The sequence below is a fragment of the Rana temporaria genome, chromosome 2, assembly GCF_905171775.1.
Source record: "Rana temporaria chromosome 2, aRanTem1.1, whole genome shotgun sequence".
Taxonomy (NCBI): Eukaryota; Metazoa; Chordata; class Amphibia; order Anura; family Ranidae; genus Rana; species Rana temporaria.
The window spans coordinates 269,924,779-269,949,426 of NC_053490.1; the positions used below are offsets into that span (position 1 = coordinate 269,924,779).

The following is a 24,648-nucleotide window of genomic DNA, read 5'->3' on the forward strand; positions in this document are numbered from 1 at the left end:
CCGCGTTCTGACACAATCGTTTTTTTTAACTGATGGTGTGTAGGCAAGACTGATGAAAGCCAGCTTCATCGGATATCTGATGAAAAAATCCATCAGACCGTTTTCATCGGATGAACCGATCGTGTGTACAGGGCATAAGTTGTCTGACAGGTCGCCACTGTGTGTACCGGGACTTAAGGTCTCTTTCAATATTTATTGAGTGTACTGAAAGGGAAACAAGTGTTTCTGCAACATAAAAAATTTCAGGAAAAAAAAAAAAGTCTTAATCTAGCCTTAGGCCCATTCACACGGCCCTAAGGCTAGTCAGTCTCTTCTGTGGAGTGGCGGATTCCAGCGGACACATGTGCAACGACATCTGCCGCCATCTAAATCGATCCTGCCACCAAAAACAGACGGATGGTGGTCCAATTCCCCATCAGTCTGGCAGATCAGATGGAAACGGACAGGCGGTCCGTTTCCATCTGACTTCCCCATAGAGGAGAGTGTGACTGAGTCCATTCTGCATAGCGGAGCAGACACGGACCTGTTATCTGCCTGTTTAGCAGAGAGATCCTCGCTTAGTGGAGACGCCTGTGTGAAATGGGCCTTAAGTCGCGTACACACGACCGTTTTTCATGTCAACGAAAAAATGCTTGAGCAAAGCATGGTGACGTACAACACGTATGACGCCACCCTTTGCGCTGCTTTTGCTGATTTTGTGTTAGTAAAAGTTTGGTGAGAGACTTTTCAGTCTTCGTGCTTTTCTGTCTGCTACAGCGTGACGAATGTGCTATCTCCATTACAAACGCTAGTTTTACCAGAACGAGTGCTCCCGTCTCCTAACTTGCTTCTGAGCATGCGCATTTTTTTCCCCATCGTTAAAGCCGTTTTTCAGGAATTTTTTCATGAAAAAACAGAGCATGTTCTACATTTTTAATGGCCATTTTTCACGTCGAGAAAAATGCTCTGGAGCCTACACACGATCGTTTTTAATGACCAATTTAAAAAATTGCATTTTTCACGTCATGAAAAACGGTCGTGTGTAAGCGGCATAACACCAATTCAGGCATGTATTTATGTATTATTTATTTTAGGTACTTACATAGCACTGTCAATTTACACAGCGCTTTATTCATATATATTGTACATTCACGTGAGTCCCTACCCTCAAGGCGCTTACAATCCAAGGTCCCTAGCTCACATCATACATACACATACTAATTTAGACAGGAGCCAACGTACCCACCAGCATGTCTTTGGAGTGTGGAAGGAAACCGGAGTACCCGAAGGAAACCCACGCAGACTCCAAGCAGGTAGTGCCGTGGTTGGGATTCGAACCAACGACCCTAGTGCTGCCCGGCAGAAGTGCTAACCACTACACCACAGTGCTGCCAGTATTTGGACATTCGAACAGCCACCAGCGTCAGATTCATCCACCTGTGCTGTTAGCGTGGATGGAGGAATCTGATAGTTTTTTTTTCAGCTTACAGGCCGAATAAAAATACCTATCAATGTATGGCCAGCTATAGGCTAGGTTTAGAAATGCGGCAAGATTGCAGCACCTCTCGAAAACAAGTCGGATCACTTTTCAGAGACGTCTGACAGACATATCGCTGCCTCATCACCTGGTTTAACCCAATACATGCTGCACCACCATGGCACAACCACATGCATTGAGGGGAGCGTCAGTTGAATGGGTCACATACAGCAGCAGTACCACCCGTCGAACCTGGCAGGTCAAAGCATCATGGCCACAGCATGCATATAACCCATTTGTTGCCTTTGGGCTGTAAAGAAGGGGTGTAAAAATGTGTCTCACTCGTGTGTTTTTACCACCCCACAACCGCTAGACTAAACAAGCCCTTGGAGTGTGGTGGCAGATGTCTGGCCTTCAAAAACCTGAGGATAATGGCAGAGTAATGCTTTCACTGTACAGCAAAGGCACCTATAGATAATTGATGATGAACACAACATCCTGCCATTAGGGACATCAATCAGATACTCCTGGCCATTTGTTTTCATGGAAGTAGTCAGCTGGAAAAGCTGGGTTCCTTTAACTGACCACTATTGTTCTTTATAGACACAGTAAGCAGACGCAATCTGATTACCACCATATGGCCGCCATCAGCTCAGTATGGCATGCAGCTTTACAGTCAACTATTGTTTATCCTGAACCCTCAGCAAATTATGGAGTTTTTACTATTGGATGTTAGAAAATCCTATAACTATATAAAGCCCAAATATACCTTTCTTATGAAACTGATGGTGGAAAGCAGAGCGAAAACAATGGACTACTTTGTACTTATTTAGCATCTAGTTCCTGTTTACAAACGTTTTTATTTGTTTAAGAAGGTAAAGTAAAAAAAATCATACAATCTTGTAACAGTGTACATCATAAAATTGACATCCAAAGCATAACATAAAAAATTGAAATAAGGAATAATTCCGAAGCATACAGAAAAAGGAGGTATGGAAAAGGTATACACATACACAAAGGTATCATTCTGTTAAGACATAACAAGCATCTAGTTCCTTAAGCTAATAGAGGCTTATGAAATGCGAGTAAAGCGAGCAATGAAAAAAGCTCAAATTGCCTATTGTAAAAAGAAACTGTGTACACCTTAGCAGCTGTGTTTACATACCTATACACACACACACATACAAAAAAACATGACACAGAATTAAGGACGCTTCCATAATGTCATTGTTTTAACTGGGTACAATATATTCTTCCTCAAAGCCTGTACAAGCAAGAGGAAACAAGATGTTGAATGGCACTATCAATATAATTACATTATCAAACTTTTTAAAGTGAAGTTACTTTACTATCTGCCAGAGCCGGTTTGCCATTTTTTTTATAAAAAAAATAGTTTTAAGCCTAAAGATTACTTAAAACTCTAAACATTATATATTTTATGAAAGCAGAGACCCTGGAGAATAAAATGTTGGTAGTTCCAAATTTGTATGTCACACGATACTAGTGCAACATTTTATCAAGGGCAAATTTTTATAAAAAAAACACACCAATGTTAAAGCGGTATAAAACACAAAGCCTAAAATATAATATATTGCAGCTTACCGATCCTTAGGTTTTTTTTTTTTAGCCTAGGTTCACACTAATGCGATGCGAGGAACGCAGCGGATCCTGTGCATTTCCCACACCGCATTGACCTCCCCCGGACTACTCCCAACCCCCCCATTCCCGCCGCTCAGCCTGGGTCTCCTGTGCCATCGGGAGGCCCGAGTGACCGGTCGGCACGCCTGTCAGCTGGCCAGGCTCCCAAACAAAGCCGATCGGGTCTCAGATCTAGTAACCCGGAAGCGATTTCACGACATCACTTCCACATTACTCTCACCCTAAAGGCGCCAGTTTAAAAAAAAAAAAAAAAAAAAAAAAAGAATGTATTCAAAAATGCAGAGCTTGATGTTTTGAATACTTTCAAGTGCAGAGGAGAGGTCTGTGGTCTTATAGAGCCCCGACCCTCCATAAAGAGTACCCGTCACTGCCGACTACTGTCAAATCTATACAATATCGGCACCCGATATCAGCTATCGGCCTTAAAGGCAGCGGAAAAAATCGGCATCGGCACTGAAAAAACAATATCGGTTGACCCTTACAATGAATGGCTCAAATCGCACCACATAGACATCGCATGTGATTTGCACAGGAATTCAGGGGGGTTTATGTGCGAATCACATGCAGCACACTAGGTGGAATTCAAACGAAATGGACAGTGGCAGAGACTTAAATTGCAGCGGTTTATCTCTCTGGCAGTTGACTGTTCGGACTACGGCAGAGGGTGGTTTAGTGCATTCAGCGCACCACAAAGCTCCTTTTTTTTTTTTGTAGGAACTTTATTTAAAGCGTCAAAGTGACACTCCATTCAAGTCGCTGTACAGCAGTGTGATGCGTTGCACTGCTGTACAGTGAGCTGTGATTAGATACAACACGTCTGCATTTTATCGCTGCGGCAGTGTGAATTGGACACATAGAATACAATTGTTTTTTGTGTATCCTAGCGGTGATCGCCATTTCACCGCACAGAATGTGAGTTAGCTCTTAATGTGGAAAACAACCAGCTGGGGGTGTATTCTTGACCAAGCTGTGCTGCTTCAGTGGAGATGAGGGATGTGAAATTACAGTTTGTCATGAGTGTGGCTGTACAGGATTCAAATCCTTGGAGTATTTCGCTGCTTATCCAGAGTTTTAAGCCTTGTACACACATGAGATTATCGGACCAATGATCATCCATTTTTTTTTTTGCATGCTAATCTCATATCGAAAGCGAACAGATTACTAAAGTACGAAAATTCTCGGACAAAAAAAATAAATAAAAAAAATTTGGAAGTGATATATTCTATTTGCATTGTATTTTTGGGCAAAAACAATACAAATTAAATGAAAATCATACGAGAAACATTTTCATGTTTGTCCCTTTCCGACAAAAACTGTGTACTAACGATCAGATTATCGTACGATCGCCTCGAAAAGCGGACTTTTTTGTACGATTTTCTGATCGTGTGTATGAGGCTTTTAGGATGGAGTTTGATGAGAGAGGCCAACAAGGTTAGTAGGTCTTTCTACTCCTTCACATAAACACAAAGAAAGGAAACAAGCCTGAATGGCTTTACAATGTGTCACACATAATATAAAAACTTGATTAACTGGTCAACGCCATCAATGAAATTTTTGTGATTTTATCTACTTTGCAGTGTACCAAGTACGTGTCCTAAGGTCCCTATAGATGGCTTACAATTTACTAAATTCCTGTTAAACCAGCCACTGCGGGTGGTGCTGGATGCAACGCCCAGCTTAACAAAAAACTGTTGAAAATGATTGCCTGAACAGTGACTGGATCCTATCAGATGTTAGTACAGCAGCACCAGCAACCAAGAAAAAGATCCCCCCATACAGTGGATTGCAGTGATTTTCATTCAGTCTCTTACATGCTGAATTGCTGCAATTTTTAGCCATCTATGCCCAGCCTTATGCCTGGTACACACAATGAGATTATTAGACGAAGGATTGTCCTTTTTTTTTTTGCATGCCAATCTCATATTGAAGAGGTACTAAAGTTACGAAAATTCTCGTACGACAGAATAAAAAAAAAAAAAAAAAATGGTAAATTATGTCATGTTTTTGTATTGTATATTTTCAGATGACAACTGTACTGATTAGCGATGAGCTCCGGTGTGTTTGCACAGTCCATGTGCAGTACCCGCCAGGAAGTCGGCACTGCGCTGCGCTAATCACAGGTAAGGATGAGCTCCGGCGTGTTCGCATAGAACACGTGCAGAGCCCGCCAGGAAGTGAGCACGGCGCTGTGCTAATCACAGCCAGGGAGACATTTTCCCGATGCTCGGCTGCAGGGATCGTGAAATGTCTCCCTGGCTGTGATTAGCGCAGCACCGTGCAGACTTCCTGGCGGGCTCTGCACGTGTTCTATGCGAACACGCCGGAGCTCATCCTTAATCACAGGCAGCAAGACATTTCCTGATCTCTGCAGCCGAGCATCGGGACAATGTCTGCCTGGCTGTGATTAGCGCAAAACCGTGCCGACTTCCTGGTGGGCTCTGCACGTGGACTGTGCGAACATCCCTAATACTGATTAAATGAAAATCGCACAATCTGGTATCACACAAGGAAAATTTTCGTGCTTGCACCATTGGATAATATCGGATGAACTGTCGTGATTGGCTATCGAAAGCAGTGCACAAACGATCAAATTATCGTACGATCGATTCGAAAGCGCTATTTTTTTTTTGTACGATTTTTGGATCATGTGTACGGGGCATAAGGATTACCAAACACAGAATGAGATCATCACAGAGAACCAATCAGCACCATAACGCAGTGATCGCATTCTACAATTAAAGGGCAACTTAAACAAACAAGTCCTATGAGCCTGAAGTCAGGGCCCCTGGGCTGGTGCCCATTCTGCCCCTATTATACCACCCCACCGCCTGAAGGGTTCATTCGAATGAATGACAGCACATCCTTTACTTTTAGGCTGTGATCACACCGCACAATGACACTCTGGTATATGTGTGCTCATTCAGAGTGACTGGCACCCTAATGCACATCTATAGGCAGTGAAATTGCACTGATGTGAACACTCTATGTACTATGATGAGCTGCGTTAGTGAAAACCGTACAGGTGAGTATTTTCATGTACCGTGATGTGGTGACAGCTCATTCAACATGATTGTCATAAGAACCATACATGCCACAATGTGCAAAACCAGGTGAGGAATGTGAATGGACCCTTAGACAGTGTGCAGAGCAGAAACATCAGGATTTGTGGGCAATCGAATCACAATAAAGTGTCTAGACTCTAGGGTTGGAGGGGTCCATCGGATCCCCCATTGTTCACAGACCCAGTGTCTGGTGACCAGTGCAGAGGGTGTCAGTCACCCCCTCCCTCATCATGTGATGTCTATGGACAATGGTGATGAATGGGCATCCTTATCCTGATCGCAGTGCTCAGAGGACGAGCGATGACATCGTGCAGCGATAAGAATCACACATGTAGACAGAGGTGACATCTGAATGACGCAGCCCCAATAGACATCACTGTCACACACACAGGGTCCCTGCTACGGCAGACATGTCCCCACACATCCCGATCCGCACTCACCTCCCACCGGCAGCCTCTCACTCTCGATCTGTCACACTCACCGGGTCACACTCCACCGGAACTATCGTCAGCGCTGTCAAACACCTCCCCGATGATGTCATCAGCGGCCGACACTTATCCACCGGCCTGGCTCGGAGTGGTCGGAATCCTCCGAGTGGAATCTGAATAACCGAGCGGTGTCCGGACCGTGCTGTACGGAGCAGAGCGCAGCGATAGACGGGCGGGCAGTGCCAGGAAAGGACACAAAGCGAGGGCGATGAGCGGGCGTGACGTCATTGGAAGGCGACGGCGTACCAGGAAGCTGCGAGAGGAGACCAACGTGTGTTCGGATAGTTACCGGTGAGTGTATCTTCCCACACTGCCTGTCCCTGACCGGTGTAATTCGCGTACTCCAGTGTATGCACGCCACTGGTGAAACATATATAAACACGTTATGGTACAATAGAGCAGGCTATGCTATTTGTCCTGTTAGTTACTTGTATGCTCGTCCTGTCACTGATAAAAGGTACTCATTGAGGATGTGCTAGCTAAGACCTTATCATTCACATTCAGTCTTTAACTGACAGCTGCTGGGATTATTGGGGGGGGGGGGGGACGAAAGGCTTAAAGGAGATCTTATTCACAGCCTAGACCTAACATCAGTGTTCTAATAATACAAACTGTATTTGACAATCCGAAAGTCTAAATCCCCAAGATGTTGTTGTGAGTTCTGCCTGATCATCTATTCCCACAACTTCCTGGATTCCCAGTATGCTTTGCAGCTTCTCCTCTGCCGTTTACGTTCTATTTCCTAAGGACTACATGTCCCATGGTACCTTGCTGCCTGTGTTCTGTCGGACATGGCGACCCGTCAGAATTGATAATGGCAGTGACGTTCACTTGCTACACCTCGCACTCCTCCACAGTGACGATACACAGAGAAGGGGGCAAGTGGAAATCTTGTTACACCCACCGGGGTTTTGCATTTTACAGTTCTTAACAGTAAACGGAGCTTATAAAGTGAAATACAGTATTTAGAAATCCAACGGACTGTTTAGATGTTGAATTTGAAAAGCAGTGGCAAACCTGCGGATCTCACAGGTTTGCTAATGTGACAGAACAGCTCTGCTTTTATAATTCAACAGTAAACAGTCCGATGGATTTCCAAATACTGTATTTTACCATATAAGCTCCGTTTTCCTCTTAAAAATAACTGTCAAATGCGAAACTTTGGTGGGTGTAACAAGATGTCCGCTGGCCGCCTTCTCAGTGTATCGTAACTGTGGAGGAGTGCGGGGTGTAGCAAGATGGCAGCAACGGAACATCACTTCCGTTACCAATTCTGACGGGTCGCCAAATCTGACAGAACACCTGCAAGCAGTGATTCCTGTACTGACTGTACCTCCTTAAACTCCTCACATCACTGAAGCAGTTCAGAAGGTATGTGTTCTGTCAGATTTTGTAATGGAAGTGACATCCTGTCACGGCAATCCTTGGTACACCCAGCACTCGCCTACAGTCTGAAGTCCACCAAGCGGACATCTTTTTATACCCACCGAAGTCTTGCATTTCACACTTATTTTTACCAGTAAACTTAGCTTGAATAGTGAAATTGAGTATTTAGAAATTTATTAGACTGTTTTGATGTTGAATTTTAAAATCAGCGGTGTTCTGTGAGATTAGCAAACCTGTGAGATGAGCAGGCTTGCCACTGCTTTTAATGTTCAACATCAAAACAGTGTCACGCCGTTCTAAATACTCAATTTCACTATATAAGTGGAGTTCACTGGTAAGAATAAGTGTGAAATGCAATACTTCGGTGGGTGTAAAAAGATGTCTGCTTTGCTGCCTTCAGACTGTAGGCCAAGTGTGCCCGAGTGCTGGGTGTACCAAGGTGGCCGTAACGGTACGTCACTTCCGTTACAAAATCTGACGGGTCGCCTAATCTGATGGAACGCAGGCTCTGTGAAATGTGTGACCCAGCAGACATGCTCACTTTTGGCTCCCAAAAGGTTGCAGAAAAAAAAGATCTCTAAGAATGAGGACAAGTCAATATAAGACATCGGGGCTTGCTGCAGGGCTGGGTCATTTCAAGGATAACTGTAACTAAAGGCAAAGCTCTCCCCCACTTTTTTTTTTGTTTTTTTTGTTTTGGATAGAGTATTAGAACACCTGTCAGTTTTTATTTCTATTTGTCCTATTTAACATTAATAAAAGTAAAAAAAAAAATACCCAAATTTTGCATTGTCCCTAGAAAAGTAATAGAGGGAAAATGTTCCCCTGTGGAACACTAGTTCTGGTGACCCGGGGGATCCCCCAAGGATTTCCCTTAATGTGCAGAGATTTCCTCTCACTTCCTGTTTGGCTATAGGACAGGAAGTGAAGAGAAATCTCCACAATGGGACACAGATGGCAAAAAATAAATCTGACCCTTTCACTATCCAAAATGGGGAAAAAAATTGCCTTTAGTTCTACTTTAACCCGCTTCCCACCCACCCACAATACATATATGGTAGGGTGGGAGCTTTGTCGTTCTGAGCTGATGTACCTATACATCGCTCCAAAAGCGTTTTCGCACACTGCAGTGATCACACAGCTAAGAACAGGCTATGGGTGCTGTGATTTGCCCGATGGCTTTGTCCAATCACAGCCTTCACAGTGTAAACGGAGACACGTGTCTCAGTGACCGTTTTCCCCGCTGAGCTCAGTGCGGGGAGGGGGGCACGGGGGAATCTGCAGCCTCTGTGTGTAAGGGATGATTTTTCACACAGAGCTGTCACAGATCCCCACACACAGTATACCAAGCGCCACTGTCCCTGTCCCATGAACATCTGACACAGTGCCCCATCACATCTGTACCAGTGCACAAAACATCTGTCAGTGTCCGCAGGTGGACGATCAACATCTGTCTGTTTTAATATTATGACGTAGATAAAGATCAGATCGCATTTTAGACCAATTAAGTCAAAATCCCGAAAAAATCCTAATATTTAAAAGCTTTTCAGTAATACGTTTTGTGTGCTTTGTTGTAGGTGATTAAAGATGGATTACATCACTAACCCTGGAACTCTGTCGCTGGCAGCAGGAATAGCCTGTGGTGTTTTACTAGGTTGGAGCCTGCGTGGTCGAGTTGGCCGTTCAAAGAATGTAACAAAATTATCAGGAAGTGATGCAGGAAGTGAAGCAAGTGTGATGGGAGAAGGCGGAGAGTTCAAGATGGTACTAGTTGTCCGAAACGATTTGAAAATGGGAAAGGGAAAAGTTTCTGCACAGTGCTCACATGCTGCGGTATCCGCTTACAAGCAGCTCCTTAAGAGAAATCCTGAATTACTTAAGCAATGGGAATATTGTGGGCAACCCAAGGTGGTACTGAAAGCTCCGGATGAAGATACTTTGGTTGAGCTTCTCACCCAGGCAAAACAGCTGGGACTGGCTGTCAGTCTGATTCAGGATGCAGGTCGCACACAAATCGCACCAGGATCTAGAACTGTCCTTGGTGTGGGACCTGGTCCTAGTGATTTAGTTGATAAAGTGACTGGACATTTAAAGCTCTATTGAGGTTTCTGTCACTTAATAAAATAGTAAATGACGACCTAATTCATCTTATTTCACCCTCCTGTTTAGTGTTTTCTAATACATAAGGATAATAAACTTTACATATTTTGGCATAATTTTACCAAGTTACTTTATAACCAAAAATGGTTGTGAGACCCACAGCCCATACGTTTTGTCTTTTTGACACAAGTATGATAAATTAAACTTTTAGTTTGGAGAAAAACAAGAAAAGTTGCATTTGTATGGGTTACTGCAGTATGCTCCCACTTCCGAAAAAAAGAGCGCTGAAGAATCTACGTCATGTCTGTCTGGCCCCTCTTCCATCCCCCCCTGCTGTATTTTGGTAGACACCTGTCCCAGAAGACAGCAGAGGCCATTCAGAACACGCCGCGCGACTCGTGCATGCTCGGTAGGAAACGGGCTGTGAAGCAGCAAGGCTTCACTTCCTAATTCCCTTATTGAAGATGCCAGAGCCAAGGGACGGGTCAGCTTCAGGTGAGGATGTCGTGGGTGCCCTGAACAGGTAAGTGTCCTTTTTTTAAAAGTCAGCAGCTGCAGTATTTGTAGCTGCTGACTTTTATTTTATTTTTGCAGGCAAGACTCTGCTTTAAAATATTCTTGTATTCCTTTTATTACAGTGCCTGTCCTGTCCAATAGAACCTTAAAGGAGAAGTCCAGCCTGAGCTTTTTAGGCTGGGCTTCTCCTATGGGTCACATGAGTACATATCATTTTGCACTCCTGTGACCCGTTTTCAGCAGAGAGTGGTCTGAAGTCCGCTCTTTGCTGATGTCACTGCAATAAATCGAGGCAGTGCGTCATCCCGACTTTCAAGTCTGGATCCGCCAGCTGCCTTGATTGATGGCACGCTAAGACGGCCGCTCCAATGATCGCAGAAAGCAGAAGCGATGCTGACAGTCAGCATGGTTCTGCATGGGGAGGAGTGAGAACCGAGCCATCGGCGGTGTTCGGTGGCTTAGTTCTCAGAGATGCCGGGGGACAGCTGCAGCATCGGTCTGATGCTCCATCTGCTGTGGCAAGTATGATTAGTAAAAAAAAAAAAACTCTGTGATAAACACATACTGGGGAATTAACTAAACTTCCTGACCCAGAAAACTGTGCCACCAATGCCAGTTTCTATTTCAGGGTAAAATAGAAACTGGTGCGGGTTCTAAGACAAATTGACAAAGGGAACCCTGTAGGTAAAACACACACTCGCTTAAGTGGAGGGCGGGGACGAACAGGAATCTAAAGCACACAGAGCAGATCAGTCCTAATCAACAAAGGGGCTTGATACACCGATCAGTATAACATTATGACAACCCACCAAGACATGGACTCCATTAGACCTCTAAAGGTATGCTGTGTTATCTGGCACCAAGCCATCAGTAGCATATTCTTTAAGTCCCATAAGTTGCGAGGTGGGACCACCATGGATCAGACTTGTTTTTCGAGCACATCTCACAGTTGCTCGATTTAATTGAGATCTGGAGAATTTGGAGGCTAAGTCAACACCTTGGACTCTTCGTGTTCCTCAGACCAGGCCACTTTCTTCCAGTGCTCCATGGCCCAATTCTGATGCTCAATTGCCCATTATAGGTGCTTTTTATCATGAATACAGATCAGCATGGGCACCCTCACCAGCCTGCCACTATGCAGCCCCATACACAATAAACTGTGATAAACTGTATGTTTTGACACCTATCGGAAACCAGCCATAACTTTGTCGGCAATTTAAGCTACCATAGCTCTTTAGGATCGGACTACATGGGCCAGCCTTCACTCCCTATGTGCATCAATTGGTCCCCCATGTCGTTGATTCACTGGTTTTCCTTCCTTGGACCGCTTTTAGTAGGTCCTGACTACTGCAGAGCAGGAGCTGTAATTTTGTAGAATGCTCTAACCCTTGTCCAAGTCACTCAAATCTTTCCACTTACCTATTTTTTTTTGTGCTTTCAACACATCAACTTGAGGGACACGTTCACCTGCTGCCTAATATATCCCGCCCATTTTCAGGTGCTATTGTAAAAAGATAATCAATCTTATTCTCTTTACCTGTGAGTGGACATGTTATGGCTTATCAGTGTAAACTAAGTGCACCTAAAAGGTGTTCAGAAAGAGCTGGGTTCTATAAATAAAACACAAAATATAGGCAAGCTACCATAATCCTAATAATAATGACCACAAATGTTTATTAACCACCTCCCTCTCGGCCTATAGACAAATGACGGCCAGGCGGGAGCACTGTTATCTGTAGCAGAGTGTCTCAGAGGGAGCTTGGAAAAGCTCAGGGTTTATATATCTCCCAGGCTCCTCTCGTACAATTTTAGAGCTTTCTAATCCTCGGTCCAGCTCGGGTTTTGCTCCTCTTCACTGTCTCCTTGCCATGCTTATCACCCACTTGCCCTGGAACAGTCTTACCTGTTGCCTGGAGAGACCAAGGCTTTGGGTGGAAAGTCTGTGAGGCTGTAGAGATGGCGACCAGGCTCTCAGCAGCAAAGTACCTCTCAATGAGCTCCACCAGATTATTAGCTGACTTGGAGTCCCCTTGGCTCACCCACTTCTGCAGTGGAATAGGTAAAGACCTCCGGTAACTATCTATGACCACACACTCTACTATTTGTGGCCCAGGCAGAGACTCCGGTTGTAGCCACTTTTGCACCAGGTGGATAAAGTTGAACATCTGCGATTGTGAAGGCCTCTCCACTTAGAAGGATCAGCTGCTGGCCTGCTGTCCTTGTACCACCAAAGTAGCAAATGTCACCAGCGCTAAACTGTTTTCATATATGTATGTGAAAAGAATCACATTTGGTGCAGTGGGAACTGAACCCAGTGCAGCTGGACAACGACCATAACTGAAAGATATGGATGAGGACAATACACAACAAAAGATTCCAGCGCTCAATGGGTCTCTCAGTAGCAGTAATGCAATAACGTAAACGGTTTATTCAATGTTGTTCATGTGGAATCAACGATCCTAATGTCGATGCAATATGGATAATGGGAGGGATGAGAGATTAGTTTAAAAAAGGCTTACGGTATCGCTAAAGGTCCCCAGAGCAGCAGGGAGCGAACAGCCTCCCTGGATGGAATAAGGGAGGCACCAATATCCCTGCTGTGCTAAACCGGACGAGGGGCCCAGCGCGCTGAGGGTAGCTAGGCATGCTGGTGTTGGAGGAGGGGGAGGCAGCGGTCAGCTGAAAGATGGAACGCTATTCTCCACGTGTCAGGGTGCCGAGCCGGCTGACGGGGGGATGTGGTGAAGCCGCGGTCCGCAAATTGGTGTCAAGCCGCTCTCTCCTGATGGTACCAGGCAGGCGTGTGGCTTCTCCCAGGTGTGGAACCAAAGCCGAGCAGGCTGGCGTGGATGGCGTGCAGCGCTGGTAGGAGTTGTAGTAACTGGATGGGTTTGGGGACAAGCATGACCCGCAAGCTACTTGGTTGCTGTGATGACGCGTTTCGGACTTTGACAAAGTGCATGTGCGCGTCGTCGCGTCAACCGAGAACCTTGCAGGTCATGCTGGTCCCCAAGCCCATCCAGCTACTACAGCTCCTACCAGCACTGCACGCCATCCACGCCAGCCTGCCTGGCTTTGAATCCCTCCTCTCAGCTTCCACATCTGGCACAGGGTACTCCTACCCACACCTGGGAGCAGCCACATACCTGCCTGGTACCATCAGGAGAGAGCGGCATGACATCCACTTGTGGACCGTGGCTTCACCACATCCCCCATCAGCACGCTAGCCGGCTCGGCGCCCTGACACGTGGAGAATAGAGTTCCATCTTTCGGCGGACCGCTGCCTCCCCCTCCTCCATCACCAGCATGCCTAGCTACCTTCAGTGCGCCGGGCACCTGGTTCAATTTAGCACAGCAGGGATATTGGCGCCTCCATTACTGCCAGGTTAATTCCATCCAGGGAGGCCGTTGGCTCCCTGCTGCTCTGGGGACCTTCAGCGATACCGTAAGCCTTTTTTAAATTAATCTTGACATCTATTTGTGGACCGCAGTTTCACCCCATTCCCCGCCAGCTGGCTCGGGGCCCTGACACATGGAGAATAGAGTTCCATCTTTCCGCAGACCACTGCCTCCCCCTTCTCAATCATTAGCACGCCCGGCTACCCTCAGCACGCCAGTGAGCGGGCCCTTCGCCCGGTTTAAAGCCCATACACACTATGAAAATCTGATGGAATAATTTGTACAACAAGCTGTCTGCCGATTTTCGGATTGTTAGTACGGTGCTTTCGACAGCTGATTTAGTTTTTTCGGCAGACAAAGCTCAACGTCTGATTTTCGTTTCATTAGTATGTTTTTTGTACAACATGACATGCTCAAATGAAATAATACATATCTATTCAACATGTTATGTCACTTCTGATGTTGTATTCCGTCGTATGGAAATGTTCCTATTCTGAGTAACCTCTTCACTTTGACATGAGACGAGCATGTCACAAAAAACAGACGATCGGTCGTCCGATAATCTAAGAGTGTGTACAAGGCTTTAGCACAGCAGGGATATTGGCGCCACCCTTACTGCCAGGTTCCTTCCATCCATGGATGCTGTTGGCGCCCTGCTGCTCTGGGGACCTTCAGCGATACCGTAAGCCTTTTTTAAATTCCTCTCCCATCCCTCTCATTATCCTTATTGCATTGACATTAGGATCATTGATTCCACATGAACAACATTGAATAAACTGTTTACGTTATTTCATTACTGCTACTGAAAGACTCTTTTCTAACCCATTGAGCGCTGGAATCTTTTGTTGTGTATTGTACACCTAGTCAATTTCCTTCTTGACTTTTTCATAATCCCGTAGCTTCCAAATCATAATAGGCCTTCTGTGATTCTCCAGTCAGTAAGGGGGAGACCAGTCCTGCCCACTGGGTTTTAGGCCAGCCTAAAACGGTTCTTTCGAGGGTAACCAGAAGGTTCTGCAGCTCATTTTTCAAACCGCATCTGTGGCTGTTCCTGAACAGCCTTGATCTGCTGTTGATTCTGCTAAATCAGCACCTGTGTTTGGTCCTGCACTGACTTGTTCTACAGTGTTTGTTTGCTGTTGTGCAGCGTTAGACATCAACTGTTTTTAGGACATCCTCCAAGACTTGTAAATCGCACGAATAAACGCAGCACTGTTTGTCACTACGTCACTGGACTAGTATCTGTGCCTGAAAGTGTGCTCACCCCAGGGCGCTTCGTACCGGCCACCTATCTCAAGCTCACATATGGTGGAGGCCTGCGGGTAGCTTTAGCAAGAAGCTACCAAAGGGCCAGTGGATAGGTGTGCTCACCTGGAGCGGCAGTCTCTCCTAAGGCAATCAGTGTCCACTCAAGAACCAACGGGTGCTGGCAATGCACGAAGCATGGAAGGAAAGAGAATGTATATGGACAGCCGTAAATCTAAAAAAGACGTGCCCTTTATTGGGTAAAAGAAAAAGCACTACAAAAAAAAAACAGCATACAGTGGGAAATAAACAGCTGACGCGTTTCACATTGAAATACAATGCTTAGTCATAGCTATGACTTTCAGGCACAGATACTAGTCCAGTGACGTAGTGACAAACAGTGCTGTGTTTATTCGTGCGATTTACAAGTCTATTTACAGGTGCTGTACAGTGTTCCACAAAGTAACAGGGCAAAATGTCAAAGCCAAAATCCTAGCCATGTCCCAGAATTAACTACACAAACCGGAATCCTGACTATCGGGCTGAGCAAACCTAATGCTTGTCAGTCTCCACGGATGCAGTTTTAGTGCTTTTCGCATTTTGCAGATTTGTACTACAGTCCATTTAACATAGTTTCCTATAGAACACGTTCTGTAGTGCAAATTTGCAAAATGCACTAAAAATGCATAGGTGGGAATCCAGCCTTACAGCTTACACCAACCTTTCGGCTCTTCCAGACACAACTTGTCTGTTTCCCAGGTTTGAGAGCACTGACTGCAGGTTCCAGGTGAGTATAAATTGCTCCAGGGGAGAGGAGCAAAACCCGAACTTGAATGTGGATTAATAAATCCTCTAAATGTGTATGAGAGGAGCCTAGGAGATGGGTAAACCCTCAACAGGACTTTTCCAAGCTCCCTCTGCTACACACGTCATATTATTATTTCCTCCCAAGATTGTGCCATGCTGCAGCGTGATCTGTCACACACTTTGTCCGGTGGATGACAGATCAGTGTCCTGGGCCACTGATCACTGTGGCCAATCAGCAGATCACATGGCAATTGTACACAATTAATTGTGTACTATTGTGTTGATTTTTGTGTGTGGTCACCCACATCCACAAAAGAGCTTGTTCTTTTGAAAAACAGACTCACCAGATGAAAATAAAGGAAAGAAAGCCTAAAAAACAAACAAATGCAGCCATTGCATCTATGAACTGGTAAGGACATTGCTCCAAAAGGAAAAGGAAGTCATATGGAATAAAAAAGCAAGAGCTCAAAGTGGTTGTAAAGGCTGAATTTTTTTTTTTTTACCTTCATGCATTCTATGTATGAAGGTAGAAAATCTTCAGTGTGCAACCCCCCTTTCCCCCCTCTCTAATACTTACCTAAGCCTGATTTTGATCCAGGGATATGCACGGTACCCGAGGCTCTCCCTCCTAATTGGCTGAGATGCAGCAGCAAGAGCCATTGGCTCCCGCTGCTGGCAATCACAACCAGTAAGGTGGGGCCAAGCAGAGAGCCAGCTTGAGAGCAAGCACGCACAAGTGCCACCACAGCAGGTGGTTTGCTTTGGGGGCACTCTACAGGGGGAAGGGGCCTGAGAAGAGGAGAATCAGGGCTGCTATGTGCAAAACCACTGCACAGAGCAGGTAAATATGACACGTTTGTTAATTTTTTTACTATTTAAAAAATATTTTCATTTACAATCACTATAAAAAAAATCGCATCTAGTTGATAAAAGAAAAATGAACAGATCCTTAAACGGATCTAAATAAGTTACAGCGCTACAGGCAAGAGTGGAAAGCTTTTACCTGGAAGGCTAATGCAACCAATAAGCCCTTTGAGGATAGGGACAGATTTCAGTGGGATAAAGAGAGGCTATCATAGTACAGCATTGATTGGTGAGCATGGTAAAACATAGGTGTTCCTAAAAAAAAAACATGGATTTATGGTGACTTGCTTTTTCACATCTTCCAACATCTGCTTCCTTTGTATTTCTTAGTAATCAGTTTCATCTCAGAGGTGCAAAGGAAGTTGGTTTTTGAGAACTTCTCTTTGCCAGATGCTGTGATTGTAGGAATAAAGGAGGAACGGATACTGTAACTATATAACGCCCAGGATGTATAACTGACTGCAGGTCCCACTATATTCACTAAGGGCTACCAGCCCAACATATCTTTTTAAAATTGAAAATGCAATAAAACGTTCTAACGAAAACAAAGACATCAATACAGTGTGCTAGCGAAGTCATGAAACCTCATATATTGTGTCAATAATACAGAACATGTTCCATGGCTCCGAACACAGCAAACAGATTATCATCATTTTACTCCCATACACAAAAAGGAAGAATTATAGTTGGGTCAGAGACTAAGCCGTCCATGTGATTAAAGTGTTACTAAACCAGTAATATCAGTCTCTATATGCGCTAAAGCATGCTTGTTGTACTTGCTGTGGAACCTAAGGGGTTAATCCTCTGCATTGTGTTTGATACTGCCTGCTCTGATTCCTCCCTTCTACTGTCTCCAATCCATCTGAAAGCACAGAGCCTTGGGGGCACTCTGCACATGCTCAGTTTGGTGTATATTGATAGAGAGTTTTTTTTTCCCTGTGATCAGCACAGCGCTAATCAACACTGTCCAGATTTAGGGTCATGCAGCCTCATAGGACAGTAATAGTAGGGAGATTGGGCGATTTCCAATGCCTGGATATCAGCGCAACAGCTTTAAAGTGATTGTAAAGGCAGAAGGTTTTTTTTATCCGAATGCATTCTATGCATCAAGATAAAAAGCCTTCTGTGTGCAGCAGCCCCCCTAACACCTACCTGAGGTCTCTCTCTATCCAGAAATGTTGCAGGAGTGTCTCGGCTGCCTGGGACTCCCCTTCTCATTAGCTGAGACAGCAGTGCAGCACCATTGGCTCCCGCTGCTCTCAAAGTCAGTCAGCTGATGAGGAGAGAAAAGGGGATGAGACCGGGCCACAGCTCTGTGTCTGAATTGACACTGGAAGCTGCAACTCGGCTCGGGTGCCCCCCATAGCAAGCTGCTTGCTGTAGGGGGCACTCAGCAGGAGGGAGGGGCCAGGATCACAGAAGAGGGACCTGAGAAGAGGAGAATCCAAGTCACTGTGCAAAACCACTGCAAAAAATAACGAGACTTTACAATCACTTTAACTAGTAAGTGCTACATTAGTGAATTGCTATACCTAGATTGAAGCGCCCTCTTGTGTTTGTTTTGTTTACTGACGTCATGTTTTCATTCTTAATTCTAATTTGCACTTTGTTATATTAATCTACATTAAAACCCAACGACTAAGGCTAGGTACATAGTTTAGTGTCTACTTTTTTGGCTTCATGCACACTGGGCATAAAAAAAATGGCAGTTCCCTTGGAAGAAAAAAAAAGCTTTAAATAGAGGGTTCTTTGTACAAAGTTTAGACGAGTCTAGGGCTCATCTACACATAGACTATGTTGACCACTGGGCATGTGAAAACGCTGCAAAACCGTGTTGCAATTTTGTGGCCAGCGGTCAAAGCGTTCCTATCCTGAATGCGATTCTTCTATGTTCCTGAGAGGGAACCTCCCCTAACCACAGCAGCTTCTAAACTCTAGTAAAAGCCTTTGTGTACATGGAGTTGAGTTTAGGATCTTTGGCATAAAAAACATACAAAAGCTGTAGTGTACATGAGCCCTTTATGTGTTTTTCATGCGCTCCTATTGAAATATATGGGACAAAAAACAAACATTGTCGCACAAAAAAAAAAACACCTGTCTTTTTTTTCCCCCAAGATACAAGTAAGAGAATTGCACAGGTGTGAATGAGCCTCATAAAAATGAATGGCAAGCTTCCTATCCTGCATTGTCATGCATCAGCCAGTACACGTAAAATCACACAGGTGTGAATGGGAACTCAAGTCTCATAATTTAGGCTAGGTTCTCACATGGTGGCTGCGGTTCGCAGTCAGTTTTTAAAAGGAGTTTGGTGCAGCTTTGTTCATTGGTTCAGGTGCAAATTTTAACTTGAAAATGCACCTGAACCGGACCTAAAATCGCAATAAGACTTTTTTCAAAAATTTGACTGCGGCTGCCCTGGTCATGTGTGAACCGACTCCACTGAAAACCTGTTCACATGCAATGTGGGTCAAAACGCATCCGATTTAACATACGTGAACCGAGCCTTGAACGTGTTTAACCACTTCAGCCCCGGAAGATTTTCCTGCTTAACCACTTAAGCCCCGGACCTTTAGGCAGCTAAATGCCCAGGCCAGGTTTTGCGATTCAGCACTGCGTCGCTTTAACAGACAATTGCGCGGTCGTGCGACGTGGCTCCCAAACAAAATTGGCGTCCTTTTTTCCCCACAAATAGAGCTTTTTTTTTGGTGGTATTTGATCACCTCTGCGGTTTTTATTTTTTGCGCTATAAACAAAAATAGAGCGACAATTTTGAAAAAAATTCAATATTTTTTACTTTTTGCTATAATAAATATCCACCAAAACATATATAAAAAATGTTTTTCCCTCAGTTTAGGCCGATACGTATTCTTCTACCTATTTTTAGTAAAAAAAAAAAAATCGCAATAAGCATTTATCGATTGGTTTGCGCAAAATTTATAGCGTTTACAAAATAGGGGATAGTTTTATTATTATTATTTTTTTTTTTACTACTAATGGCGGCGATCAGCGATTTTTTTTGTGACTGCGACATTATGGCGGACACTTTGGACAATTTTTGGGACCATTGTCATTTTCACAGCAAAAAATGCATTTAAATTGCATTGTTTATTGTGAAAATGACAGTTGCAGTTTCGGACTTAACCACAGGGGGCGCTGAAGGAGTTAGGGTTCACCTAGTGTGTGTTTACAACTGTAGGGGGGTGTGGCTGTAGGTCTGACGTCATCGATCGAGTCTCCCTATAAAAGGGATCACTCGATCGATGCAGCCGCCACAGTGAAGCACCTGTTTACATACGGCTCTTCCCGTTCTTCAGCTCCAGGGAGCGATCGCGAGGGGGCGGCTAGAAACGAATAGCCGTGCCCTCGTCCCGGGTCGCTCCCCGCAGGTTACCGACCGCCGCATGTACCGAGGGGGGGGGGTCCCGATCGGACCCCCGAACCGCGGAAAGGCGGGGACGTACATGTACGCCCATATGCCTGTACGTGCCATTCTGTGGATGTATATGTACATGCGGCGGGCGTTAACCGGTTAATGACCAGGCCATTTTTTGCGAAACTGCACTGCGTCGCTTTAACTGATAATTGCGTGGTCATGTGACACTGTACCCAAACAAAATTGATGTTCACATAAATAGAGCTTTCTTTTGGTGGTATATGATCACCTCTGCGGTTTTAATTTTTTGCGCTATAAACAAATAAATAGAGCGACAGTTTTGAAAAAATAAAAAACTATTTTTTGCTATGATAAATATCCCCAAAAATGTTTTTAAAAAAACAAACTTCTTCATCAGTTTAGACCACAGGTGTCAAACACAAGGCCCGTGGGCCAAATCCGGCCCTCCAGGCCATTTCATGTGGCCCTCGCACCTCTCTAGCTGCAGGAGAGCTCCAGACCTCCTCTGGTCCTCCTCCAGACCCCTAATTTCTGGTTTCAAGCAATGCATCCAGCTTCTTCCTAGCAGCAGCATAAGGAAAGAGGGGTGCACTGTGATGTAAGGGAGAGTGGGGGACTCAACTTCTGATGGTGGGGTGGCTCTTGACATCTAATATATGGGAAGGGGATGCGCTGGACATCTAATCTTGCAAATACAACCGGCCCTTTTGAAGGCAATCATAATGCTGATGCGGCCCCACAAGCGTATATTGATTGGTTTGTGCAAAAGTTATGTTGCATTTTCTATACATATATATTTTTACTAGTAATAGCAGTGATCTGCGATTTTTAGCGGTACTGCGACATTGCAGCAGACAGATTCTACCCAGATGCTAGGGTCATAGAAGTTATTACTACAGCTTCCATAAATGAAAAATGGTCTATGAATGAAGGATGGGCGATGATGGAAATCTCCACCTCCCGTCCATTCATAGATCGTGTTTCATTCATAGAAGCTAAAGTCCCAGTTTCTATAAATAGAGGATCTGGGTGAAGGAAGGGACGGGCATAGTTGGGCACTCATGTGGAGTGCCTGTCACAGCCCCATAGTTCTTTTAACCCATACCACACCTGAAGATTACGACTGTGGGGTTGGGGGTTGGGGCATCGGAGGAGGAAGATTTCAGCTAAAGGAGGACACAGCAGCAGAAGAGACATCTTACTGAAGGTAAGTAATGTCTCTTGTGCTGTTTTTTTTTTTTTTTTTTTTTTTTAGGTAAACTTAGGCTTTAATGACATTTCAAAAGCCATATTCAGTCTCTTTAAATCTACAGCGTGGTGATCCTGCAATGAAATTCCTTATCCAATCACTTCCTGTTCTGGAGTGACACTGCTATGTCCTCCTCTCCCATGTATGTGCCTGTGTTGTCACCCTGTCACATACCCTTGCATAGGAATATTCTACAGTTATCACTAGTAGGCAGCCCACACTGAGCAATGATGTACAGCTGCCTCTCTGGAGTAAGTGTGTGTAGATAGGAATTGGAGACTACAGGAAATCATCAATGTTCAGATGCAAAAATAAAATAAAAAAATGAATGACAAAAAGTCAGGCTGGCTGCCCGCTTTTCTTTCTTTTCTTACAGGGGGACAGTAGTTCCATTTACAATGGATAGGGGCATTTAAAATGGGAGGAAGGTGACCCTGCCCTAGTGAGAGCAGGGAGCGTAGCAAAAAATCTGATGCAGGTAACATGGATAAACATTTACAGTTTTACACTGAGGGAAGCACTGCTCCTTATTGGAGAAGTATGGCCAAAGCTTTTTTGGGTATACTTCTCCTACGGATCACAGGAGTGCAGTTCGTTCTGCACTCCTGTAGCCCCTTTTCAGCTGACAGTGGGCTAAAGCCTGCTCTCGGCTGACGTTTCTCTGGGGGGTACTATGGAGGGGGGGGGACAGAGGACACTATGGCGGGGACAGAGGACACTATCCAGGATACAGAGGACACTATGGGGGGGGGGGCAGAGGACACTATGGTGGGGACAGAGGACACTATCGAGGATACAGAGGACACTATGGGGGGGGGGGGACAGAGGACACTACAATGGGGGGGTGCAGGGGACAGAGGACACTGCTTTGGGGGGGCACAGGAAACTTACTATGGGGGGATGGGGCAGAGAACACTATGGGAGTGATGGGGACAGGGACCCCTTCTCACCTAGGGACAAGGACCCCATTACCCCTAGGGACAGGAACCCCATCTCCAGACCATGCTGGTTGGCAGGGCTGGCTTCAGTCACCCTTGGGTGCCAGGATGGGGGAAGGGGCAGTAAAATCCAAATTACCAGCCACATGCTCCTTCCCGGTGAATGTGCTCTGTATTAGTGAAGCACCTTAAAGTGAAGTAAACCTGTACTGTTATTATTACTATGTTAGCATTATTATTATCTTCATTTATTAGCAGGTGAATGCGGCCCTACATGCATTCATTTACATTAAATCCGGCCCTTAAAACGGAGGTCCGCCAACATTTTTTTTTAAGTCAGCAGCTACAAATACTGCAGCTGCTGACTTTTAAAATAAGGACACTTAACTGTCCAGGGTGCCCGCGATGTCGGCACCCTGAAGCTGAGCTATCGCTAGGCTCTTGGGTGCTGCCGCCTCCATCTTCGGTAAGGGAATCAGGAAGTGAAGCCTTGCGGCTTCACATCCTGGTTTCCTACTGCGCATGTGCAAGTCGTGCTGCGTGATCCGAATGGTCCCTGTTGTCTTCTGAGACCTGTGTGTCTCCCAGAAGACAGGGGGGCGTAGATACCCGCAGACAACGCGGCTATCTATGCCCAGAAGTGGGAGCAAATACCTGTAGTGCTCTGAGAAAACTTAATTTTTTTTCTGGAAGCATGGATATGAATATGTCCAGGACCAGACCCAACTATTCCAGGTGAAAAGAAAAAACTACTAGTGTGTACTAGGCTTAACCATGCCAAGCCCTAGCTGGACTGGTTATTACCCTCAGACCGCCTTCTCAGGCTCACAGTCTGTTCCCTTACAGACTACTTCTACCTCAACATCCAATAATGGTCATTCATATCAGACAACAGTCTAAAGCTGGATACACACTACACAATTTTCTGTTTTTTTTTCATTCAGAGTCACAAAAACCATATAATATGAGATCAAACCTTAAGAATTTCAATTTGTATGCAATCAGGCATTACATGGTTTTGGCAAATCTAAAGGAAAGGTGTGTATGGTCTCTGTAAGCACTACAAACAGATCTGGCTCATTCCACATGTCCAAAATAACAGCAAACATAGCAATGACTTATAATAATAAGCTGGTCCAAACAAAACTATTTACTTTACTAAGGCTCCTTTCACACAAAGGGTCTGTAATAGGACAGACCTGATCGGACAGTATATTCACCCCCTATGGACCAACGGGTGGAATCTGACTTGTGTGCATCTACACCTGGCTACCTCTGATACGATCAGTCTGCTTTTAAAAAAAGGTAGAGGATCAGATCACATGGCAGTCAGGTATAAATGAACAGCAGAGTCATTTAACACCCAGCTGCCCATAGAGCAAAGCGGGCTGTGTCTGCTCTGCAGAAACTGGGCGGACATATACCTGTCATCCGCCTGCTCTGCTCAGTGGACAGATCCCCTGCTGAACAAAACAAAGTCTGCCCTAACAGTTGCAGTGGCTGAGAGTGCTGTATAAACAGTATGTAGCTTCAGCAGCAAACAGTGCTTTATTCAGGCTGCAGGACAAGAACTTCCTGTCCTGCTTCTGATCAAGTTGGGCTGGGCATTGCTCAGCCACTCACAGGAAGCTTTGAATTATATGAATGAATACAAAGCTTCCCCTGATTGGCCGAGGAGAGGTGGGTGATGACATCACAATCAGAGGAAGCTTTGCATTCATTTATAAAATACAAAGCTTCCACTGAATGGCCGAGCAAGGCCGACTAGATTAGGTGTAGGAAGTGGGATGGGAAGTTCTCGTTCCATTGCTGGAATACAATGCTGTACGCTGTATGTAGTTAAGGCTACATATAGTTTATACAGACTGCATGTACATGGTCCTGCCTGCCTGTGTCACCTCCCACAATAAATCTATTGTGGATGGTCCGGAAGTAGTTAAAGGAAAACCTGGAAATCAGATTTATCCCGCACAAACCTCCTGAGAGACAGAGGGATAGTGGCATGAGTTAAGGTAGGCCTGAGGGTTTTTGGTTAGCCAAGAGATACAATTCTAGATGACAGCTCTTTCCAACTCTGTAAAAGAC

General features: G+C 45.0%; 2 protein-coding genes across 3 annotated transcripts in view; one reads left to right on the top strand and one right to left on the bottom strand.

The window, feature by feature from the left end:
* Positions 1 to 6,746, bottom strand: part of VMP1 (vacuole membrane protein 1) — a 187,406-nt gene extending 180,660 nt beyond the window's left edge. Inside the window, exon 1 of one of the 2 annotated variants that reach the window (XM_040336940.1) lies at positions 6,659 to 6,746. The gene's annotated coding sequence lies outside the window, so the exon portion shown is untranslated. Of the gene's footprint in view, positions 1 to 6,617 lie in introns of both variants that reach the window. The other variant, XM_040336939.1, reaches the window with a different exon arrangement.
* A 23-nt stretch (positions 6,747 to 6,769) lies between these two features.
* PTRH2 (peptidyl-tRNA hydrolase 2) lies at positions 6,770 to 10,261 on the top strand. The gene is made up of 2 exons (XM_040336941.1): positions 6,770 to 6,956; positions 9,629 to 10,261. Exon 2 carries the CDS (start codon positions 9,639 to 9,641, stop codon positions 10,152 to 10,154), a length of 516 nt encoding a protein of 171 aa, XP_040192875.1. The 5' UTR covers positions 6,770 to 6,956; positions 9,629 to 9,638; the 3' UTR covers positions 10,155 to 10,261.
* Positions 10,262 to 24,648: the final 14,387 nt, after the last annotated feature.

Coding starts and splice junctions, on each gene's coding strand:
- PTRH2 (XM_040336941.1), top strand. CDS start 9,639: ATGGATTACATCACTAACCCTGGAACTCTGTCGCTGGCAGCAGGAATA.